The sequence below is a fragment of the Misgurnus anguillicaudatus genome, chromosome 22, assembly GCF_027580225.2.
Source record: "Misgurnus anguillicaudatus chromosome 22, ASM2758022v2, whole genome shotgun sequence".
Lineage (NCBI taxonomy): Eukaryota > Metazoa > Chordata > Actinopteri > Cypriniformes > Cobitidae > Misgurnus > Misgurnus anguillicaudatus.
In genome coordinates this window covers 10,199,450-10,209,094 of record NC_073358.2, presented here as the reverse complement: position 1 = coordinate 10,209,094, position 9,645 = coordinate 10,199,450, and the positions used below count along the sequence as shown (strand labels likewise).

Here is a 9,645-nt window from a genome sequence, read left to right as displayed (position 1 = left end):
AGTCATGGCAGCAAAGTGAAACACTATCATTGAAATGTCTTCCTGCATATTGTCCGCCATGCTTATTCTGAAGTCTCGTGAGATTTTGCAAAATTTCCAGTGTTCACAGTCGAGACTCTGGTTAAAAATCTGCTTATTTGTGGTGTGTTGTCTTTGGGACACCACACACTATAGGAGCAAAACAGTTAAATCTAAGATTTTTTATCTTCATGTTTGTGGTCTTTCAGATTTTGAAAACCTTATAAGATGTAAAAAATCTTTTGGGGTGTACCCAGCATTACAGAGATCTTTGATAAGTTTGTCAAACAACCCAGTTCTGTTTATTCTCCACCGTATAAGTTACAGCTTTAATATGGGTTGAAAAGAAAGCCAATGCAGAAAGCGACAGAAACCTTTGCAAAAAAGTTCAAGTTTTAATTTTTAAAGAAAAAAATGGTTCTTTGCATTTTAGACAAATCCCTTCAATACTACAACAACTCAAGTTTGGCATTCACACAATCTCGCATATTAGATAGATTAATTTAAATGATCTCACAAATGAACAAGAAACGATACAAATATAACACTCTGAATATAAATCTCAATGCCTTTAACACATCTTTTAAACAACAAACTTGTTCTTGGTTATAGAGTTGCTCTTAGTTGCGGTGTCAGCATGTGCTTGATATCCAATAACCAGCTTTTGTGAAAGGCCAAGACTCTCTTTATACTTCTGACTGCAAAGAAACAACATAAGACATAAGTGAATGAAAAAATGTAAGGAACTTCGTCCTCTTTCCTCTTTTTAAAATAATATAGCACACACTTGTGATTTCAAACTCGTGTGTTTCTGACTTCTATGCTTTGTGAGTTAGCGGTGCCTAAGACAGATAATGATGCTTCATACTTCAAACTCCAAGATAAAACTTTACGAGCACTAGAAAATGTTTTAAAACAAATCTTGTGTTTACTGTGTGGATTCGATGCACTGGGAATCATGTAGTTGTAGAGTATCTCCTAGCAGCAGTGGACCGCACCATTCACCTGATATGATGGATAATTAGCTTCATTAGGTTGCTAAGCACAAATTCCTTTTCCATGATCGCTAATGTTCACAGCAGCCTAAGTTTAACTGCTTACATGTGACCGAATTATGCAGACACATTTATCCTGCAGTTCAGCCACGCAAGACACTCAAAACCCTTAAACTTTTTCTATGCAATGTAATACAGTAGCTTCTTTTAACACATTAGTAGTACACAGGGAAGCAAACAGGTAAGGGGTAAATTTTTTATAAATTAATGTTTTGGGGGTTTAAAGGTCATGTTCTTCCTGATCCCATTTTTCAAACCCTAGTTAGTGTGTAATGTTGCTGTTAGAGCATAAATAACACCTGCAAAATGATAAAGCTCAAAGTTAACTGCCTGGCGATATATTATCTTTAACAAAATCCCCCCTTAAAAGCCTTCAGCGAATGGCCGGTTTGGACTACAGCCGTCTACTTCCCGGTTGAATGACATCAAGAGTTTTTGACTAAACTCTGCCCACAGGAATAGTCAGCCGCCAGCTAAGCTCAACGCCTTTGCTAAGCTCAACGCCTTTGCTAAGCTAGCTCTCTTTTCTTGGACATCATAATAGAGGGTATGCACGTGACATCATCTTCGGCGAAAGTGCCTGCGGTTACGCCCACATCGCTGTTGTGCGATAGACTGTACTAACAGATTAACAAGAATTCTGAGCTATCGTTTTACAGACTGCCATAAAATCACCGAAAGGAGAAGTAAATAGATCGTTCATACCAACGTCCACAGACCACAGGTGGGTTGACAAGTTGCTAGGGTCACTATCAAGCAGAGGTTTTACTTTCTACTTAAACATTTTTTTTTAAGTATTTGTATTTTATCAGTGTTTTTCTTTGGAAAACATACATTCCAAAGCATATTTTCATAATTTCTACTCTATTATATTAAATAAATAATACGTTTTTGTTTTACATTTAATATTTACTTAGTAAAAGTACACAATTTTAATGTAATTAGGTATTAAATCAATTTTAATATGCAATATTAAATACTACACAGTATGATTCTATGCTTTAGCATGTAGTGAAGTACAAATTTTCCCAATATAAACACCCTTATAATGCACAGATGCTTGGAAAATGTAAGTATTGTCCACCTCGGCTATCAAGTCCAACTAAATTCAATTTAAGCTGATAATAGTCAGTTTTACTGGCATTTGCGCAGCAGCCGCCATAAAAACCAGCCATTTTGTTGAACGTTTGCCACTCAACAGGGCGAGCTCTCACGTGGTCACGTGGAAAAGTGACGTCAATGCATACCCTCTACTCCTCCCGCTTTGACTCTCAGCCTGTAAATTAATTCCTGTTAGCATTGCATTTTTTTCAAATATGGCAAGGAGCGTCATATTTCCATCTGATGTCAGAGGTATTCAGGCTAATCACAACATACAGATTAGCTGGCCAATCAGGGACACAGCGCTTTTCAGATCGATGAGTTTTGTACAAAATCAATGCATTTGAGGAAGGCAGGATATCTGGAGCTACAAAAATGTACGTTATGTGGAAAATAATGTGTTTTTTAATGTGAATTGTCACAGAAGGGTGAGGAGTTTCCATCTCTGTGTTTGACTTAACTGGCAAAAAGACGTGTGTTGGTAAAAAGGTAACGTTCATACAAAACTACATGCTTACCCAATGTATGTAACAGTCTCACAGTTCTCAGCATTAGAGGTCCAGATGGCAATTTTGTCCCCTTTGGCACGGATATTTATAACACTTCCACAGACATCCCGACTAAAGGAGCCAAAGCTCTCTCCAATGAGACACAAGAGCTGTCATGAAAACAAATATGTGCCTACATTCAGCATAACCTCTTCCAAGTTGAGTCGAACAATGATGTGAGAGGGGCACAAACTAATGCGGGGTTATTTGTAACACAGCTACTTTACTTATTTTTACAAGGCCGAGCAATCTGTGATTTTGTTCTTTTTCTCTTACTGTCAGAAGATGATCTCCTGTGAATTCGTGAAAAGTGTTGATGTGTTTTCGTTAAAATATATTGAACAAAGAGGAAGTACATTTCTAGCCTGGCTCCGCCCTCCTACGTTCTTCCGCTTAATTTTCATTCCGCTTTAGAAGAACGTCTGGGACTGCTCTGTTTTGTTTTCTCCGGCAAAAATCTGCAGGTCCAATCAGCGAACAGCGGGGAGTGGCTAAGAACGCAGACGTTGAGGTCGTGCGCCAGACTGAGTGACATACGTCACGACCAAACGTTAGCGATTGGTTAAGGCACATTCAGAGTGACTCTGGGCAGATCCAATAGTTTTAAACTTCAACAGAGGACCCTCCTTAACGGAAGTAACGCTTTGCAATGGAGCGTGGCCAGACTCTCTGTACGAATGAAATGAATGTACAAGAGTCTGGTTGCACCAGGCTAGTAAATTTCATCTTATGTTTTTTTTATTTCCGAGTTGGTGTGTAAGTCATCAAATCCAACCTTATATTATTTTAATCTGTCTTGTTACCTAAAACATAACACAATTTTGAAATCTGTAAGCAACTCCTAGTAACTGATAGCTGGGATTGAACATATTTTACACAGTAGGGTTAGTTGTAACAGTGTTAACAATTAAGCTTTTGGTATATAGACAGAATTTTATTAAATTATTTGTGTTTAAATATATATTTTTAGCTTCTAACCCTATTTCTAACCCTCTGTTTGTTACAATTAACCACTTGCACTCCTTTCACTTTCGGTGTAATTGTAGAATAACGGTAAGTCCCACAAACAAACTTTAAGTGTTCATTTGTAGCAGAGATGTGTGTGTTGATTGTGCAAAAAAAATTATAAATCTAACTTAAATATTTTTTGAATGATAGGCCAAAGCCTAAAAGCATTACTTTGTGCCCCGCTCTCCAATACTGATCATCAAGTTAATCATTCATAAACTTAAAGGCGGAGTCCACGATGTTTGAAAAACGCGTTGGAAAAGGAGACAGGCCGACTACCAAAACACACTTATAGCCAATCAAATCAAATCAAATGCCGGGTTGCGTTTGTGTGGGGCGGGTCTATCAACAGAAGGTCCAGATTCTATTGGGGTAGGGGCGTGTTTGTTTAGGTGATTTCAAATATCAACATTGGCTTTCAAACATCATGGACTCCGCCTTTAAACTATTTTAATTAGTTTTCTAACATATTAAAAACTAATACTAAACATACAGTTATTTAAGTACTTATAATAAGTTTACTCCCATCAAAGTAAAACCTATAAAGCAAATGTGTTTTCTCTGACCGTTTCCAGCCAGAAACGATCAAGTTCAGTGTGTCTGTGCTGCTTGGCGAGAGTTATCAGCCAGCGGCCACCACATTTATTACTCCTGTCTTCCCACATGGGCTCTATGCCATCCTGTAAAACAGCAAAATAGAATCACTACATTTGGGATACAGGTGCAACACATTAAATTTGTTTGGCCATTTACTCATCCTCATGTCGTTTGAACCACCAATGTTTTTCTTTGTTCTTCAGAAACCAAATGCATATTTTTCAATAGTGTTGCTTTCAGTGCACATACTTACTTAATACCTTTGAATGATTTTCTGGTTTCTGTGGGAGTGAATAGTGATTGAGGTGGTCACCATCTACTTCCACAGTAACCTGAAAACCCTAACACTACTTGCAGAAATCTAAATTTGGGTTCTGAAGAACAACGAAAGACACTGGGTTCAAATGACGCGATGGTGAGCAAATAATGATATAGTTTACATTTTTGGGTGAACTATCCAGCAGGCCTGTTTTGGACCGCAAGCAATATATTTATACAGTAAACAGTACAGCCACACACAATGTCAAGACAAGAGAGTAATTTATGCATCAAGTAACACCCTGCTTGCCTTAAACATGGAGTAGTCACACCCAGAAGAGAGTTTGCTTGGCCGCTGCATGTTGTTGTACAACCTGTAACACAGGAGGCAAATCAGAAAAAAAATTACTTACAAAAACCTATATTTCAACCAAAACGGAAAATTACCGTATGATTTACTCACCCTCAAGCCATCCTCATGTATATGATAATCTTTTTTCAGACAAAGGCAATCATATTTATATTAGAAAATGCCCTGGCCGTTTCAAGCTTTATAACGATAGTAAATGGTACTTCTGATTTAAAGTCCATCCATCCTTCACAGACGTAATCCACACGGCTCCAGGGGCTTAATAAAGGCCTTCTGCAGGCATTTTTTTAAAGAAAAATATTAATATTTAAGACTTTACAAACTAAAATAACCAACTTCCAGTAAAGACTGACATGTGTTTATGAGAGTGCTTTATCAGCGTATGACGCAGCATACAAGACATAGATAAGACGAGACGTTGTACATCAATTAACGTCATATGCTGGAAGCCAACAAATCTTGTGAAGGTGCGTCGGTCGTTACCGCAAGCTAGTTATTTTAGTTTATAAAGTTGCAAATGTTGATCCCAATGAAGCAGTGTGGATTACCTCTATGAAGGATGGATGGACTTTTTGGGGTGTTAAAACAGAAGCACCATTTACTACCATAATAAAGCTTAGAACAGCCAGGACATTTCCTAATATAACTCTGTGTTTGTCTAAAAAAAAGATAATCATATACATCGAGGATGGCTTAAGGGTGTATAAACTTTAAAGCATGGGGTAGTTTTAATTTTTTGCTCAATTGTCCCTTTTAGAGAAACCAAATGAAATATATTTTACTCGGGAGCATCTCAAAGTCAGCAGTTAGACAAGGATGAAATTGTATAAGCAGCTGGACATTTTTATTTAGTATATTAGTTAAAATAAGGCAAATATAGATCATATTGAACTTACGCCCAGAAGTCCTCAACCGTGTCAAACTTGGTGATGAGTCTCAGATTGTCTTGCCACATTTTGCTCTTATCATTCTTGTAGAACCAAAGACCCCATCTACAAACAACATTAAAATCCATTACACACAAGACACAAATGCAGAATGATAAACAATACAAAAAATTGAGACAAAAACACACTTGTTTTGCAGTGGATGCTTCATATAGGGCTCTTTCAGGATGGCTGTCACAACTTTCTTTTTCTCAAACTTCTTCCTCGCTACTTTATCGATCTGTTAAAACATAAAATAAACGCATGGAAGGCGCATCCTTATAAACTGCACCTTCAAACCGTTTAATTTCTGAAGCGAACTCGCTTCACTAAATAAATACAGGTCACCTGAAGAAATAAATATTAAAGTAACATCAATTAAACATAACAAGTGCAATTCTTTTGATGCGTGAAAGTGATTGTGTGTTTTATAAAGAAAAAGTCACTTTATATTTTAATTAGTTCACGCGCTCACCAGCTGCACAGCACAGGACGCCATTTCAATCACGCGCGCGACAATCCGCCAGGAGTTTCCGCTCAGCACGCGCATTTATTACTTCTTCAGAGGTCATATTTTAATGATTATTAGGGAAACATTTAGCATGGCAATATTGTATTCTCAACTAAGATTTTTTTCCCGAAACAACATAAAAAAATCTCTAACAGATTATATAAACATTTACAATTTTACCATGTTGAAAAAACATTTATTTTCGTTAACGTACTGAAACTTGCTTTATGAGCCCCTTGACCTTGCGTGTAAATAATATTGATGGCAATTTAGAAGTTTTGTGTTTTATTAACATTTTATTGAGCAGTGTATTTTAAAAATGTGGAAAGTATGTTAAGTTAATTTAGTTCTAATGATAATTGTCATATTTCACCTTTCCTTGCTAACTCCCCATCATCTCATTCACACATGCTTATGCAAAAATCTATGTAATGCGATTTTTTCCACAGTGATAGTTCAATCGCCGACTGGAAATTTAATATGTTGCCCTTTTAAAAAAAATCTAAAATGTCTTTAATAAAAAGGGAAAACACTCAACATAAAAGTCTCGCCAGAAGATGGCGCCCGCATCATTTCCCATTTCACGCACACTTTTCAAGACTGTTACTGCACTAGTGAAGCAAACCAAAGTATGGGAAAATGAAGGGCCTTTTCTCAATCGGAAGGCTGCAGCCTCCGGAGGTCGCATACGTCATCAAGCCTGGTTTATTTAAGTTAACTGAGCAATCGCAAATCATAAGCATATTGCAACAATTTACAATTAACTAAGAATAATATTCAACTTTATAATTGTTAACATGGTGAAATAAACAGTATGTGACGGATGCAGCCTACAAATGCGAGTTTTGTTAATGTGAGATACAGAAGGCTGACAGTGATACAATACAAAGCGCAGAAAGTTTTATTTCAACTCTCTCCAAGACTTTACTTTGTAGCCTAAACATTATTCTGTAGTATTAGCTAGTCCATTGACCGACTGTACTCTAGTGTCCTTTGATATTTAGTATGGTAAAGCGAAAGTATTTGATGAACGTACATGGCAAGATCGAGCTTTGGTTAATACCAGTTTCTCTCTCTTTTATTTTTGCATCTGAGCTTCTCCTATATTTTTATAGTATTTATTAGTCTTTATTAATGAACAGTTAATAAGTAAAACAGTGTTAAGAAATACAATGTTTCATTTTAAAATATATATATTAGAAAATGTTGATAATAACATGACATTTTAAAAGCTTAAAGATGTCATATTATGAGATTTTGTAAGATGTAAAATAAGTATTTGGTGTCCCCAGAGTGTGTATATAAGGTTTTAGCTAAACAAATCCAACAGATAATTAATTATAGTATGATAAAATTGCCACTTTGTAGGCCTGAGCAAAAATGTGCTATTTTGGGTGTGTCCTTTAAAATGCAAATGAGCGGATGAAATGCAAACACTGATTGCAACGATGGTGGTTTAACTCAATTGTGGTGTCGTCAATAATTTTTTTCTCTCTCTCTTTCTTTCTGCACTAAATGGCAGTGACGTGGTTGGATAGTGCAGATTAAAGGTGCAGTGTGTAAATTTTAGCGGCATCCAGTGGTGAGGTTGTGAATTACAACCAACGGCTCAGTCTACTGCTCACCCCTCGCTTTTGAAAAACATAGAGAAGCTATGGTAGCCGCGACTGAAAAACAAGTAATTGACAGAGACAACTTATTAAAAAAAGTTTGTCCGTTAAGGGCTTCTGTAGAAACATGGCAGCACAAAATGGCGACTTCCACGTAAGGGGACCCTCTGTGTATGTAGATAAAAACGTCTCATTCTAATATAATAAAAACATAACGGTTCATTTTAAAAAGGTCTTTATACACCCCTGATTATATAGTTTTGTATATCCTTTTGCATTTCTGTCAAAAGATCCTTCTAAAAATTACACATTGCACCTTTAAGGGGCGATATTATTGCAATTGGCCTTTCTACCTACCTCGCAAAACAGGCAAAATCTGAACGACCTTTTTTACATGCTTGCAGAAAATGTCTTACCAAGTTACTGGGTTGGTCTTTTTCATGTTTTCCAGGTTGATAGAAGCAATGGGGACCCAATTATAGCATTTAAACAAAAAGTCAGATTTTCACACTATAACCCCTTTAACAAGTGCTAGTATTGTTAATTTTTTAGTTCATATTAACTATAATGTTCATGTAAAACAGATTAAACCTTAAAATTGTAAAGTGTTATAATTAAGTAATTAAAAAAAAATGCTACCAATTCTTATGTTATGTTATGGTTTGTTTTGCTGCTAGGCACTGGTGAAACTCTTTATCTTTCACATGGGGATGGTGTTTGAACATGGCCCCATCATGGACCTCAGAGTTTGGGTCATGATGACTGTATGAATCTTAAGAAATGTTTTTGCTTGTCAAGACGCGTTTCCTGCTTTGTCAAAATCTCCCTAATCAAAACAAACATGTTTCTTAATTAATTGCAGTACTAAATTCAAGTCCTGTGTCTGAATATGTGTCTTTGATCTTTATCACTGATATAGTGGTAGTGGGAATACTCTTAATTTATGTCCACTGATCTTCATCAAGACAGTACACATTTTATACTACACATAATGTGATGCATTAGGATATAATATCACCATAACAGGATAATACATGTGTTGATTCTTTCTTAAATATATCATAGACTGTCACTGTGAGAATAACATTCATAGTGGGCATATTACTAAACCACTAGAACATATACTTGAAAAATGTAACGGTATAACATAGATGATTTCTTGGAACAGATTTTGAGTCAAGTGGCTCTGTTAGGTTACGTGGATTGGTGATAGCAGTTGAGTTACATGTACTTGCTAAAATACTGGTAGAGAAATGGTTAGGGAATTGTTAAAGTGTATGAACAGAAACAATTTCAAACAATGAACAATAAAGTGTTTTTATTTGATTTGTAACAAAAACATGCGGTTACATTTTATGTCCATATGTTATTGTGTCACTTCATATAAGACTTGCACATTAGCACCCTCCAGTTTTGAGTTTTATAACATTATATGAGCATGTTTGACATGCAATAATAGCACTATGTTTGCATGCTCAAACATCTCATTTTGGATCAAAAGGGAAAAATACTTTTCAATAGTTAATCCAGTGTAAAAAATTCCTTGTTGCGCATTGTTGCAGGAGTTGCTAAATTATAAAAATAAAGTTGAAAAAAATGTACGTACACACGCACACACACGCTGTGTGTTGAGCTGGAAAGTG

At 36.2% G+C, this 9,645-nt stretch overlaps 1 protein-coding gene across 1 annotated transcript; it reads right to left on the bottom strand.

The window, feature by feature from the left end:
• Nucleotides 1–389: 389 nt before the first annotated feature.
• eif4e1b (eukaryotic translation initiation factor 4E family member 1B) lies at nucleotides 390–6,425 on the bottom strand. Its single transcript, XM_055200846.2, has 7 exons — nucleotides 6,357–6,425; nucleotides 6,031–6,122; nucleotides 5,852–5,947; nucleotides 4,896–4,959; nucleotides 4,297–4,410; nucleotides 2,693–2,832; nucleotides 390–716 (listed from the first exon to the last, which is right to left on the bottom strand). The coding sequence occupies exons 1-7, from the start codon at nucleotides 6,378–6,380 to the stop codon at nucleotides 602–604; spliced, it is 645 nt and encodes a 214-aa protein (XP_055056821.1). The 5' UTR covers nucleotides 6,381–6,425; the 3' UTR covers nucleotides 390–601.
• Nucleotides 6,426–9,645: the final 3,220 nt, after the last annotated feature.

What these genes read in the sequence shown, in the direction of transcription:
- eif4e1b (XM_055200846.2), bottom strand. Translation starts at nt 6,380, where the DNA reads ATGGCGTCCTGTGCTGTGCAGCTG. An exon ending in ACGGTTGAGGACTTCTGGGC is followed by an intron (nt 4,960 to 5,851) that starts GTAAGTTCAATA and finishes CCTGTGTTACAG; the next exon opens with GTTGTACAACAACATGCAGC. An exon ending in ATCGTTTCTGGCTGGAAACG is followed by an intron (nt 2,833 to 4,296) that starts GTCAGAGAAAAC and finishes TTTTCATGACAG; the next exon opens with CTCTTGTGTCTCATTGGAGA.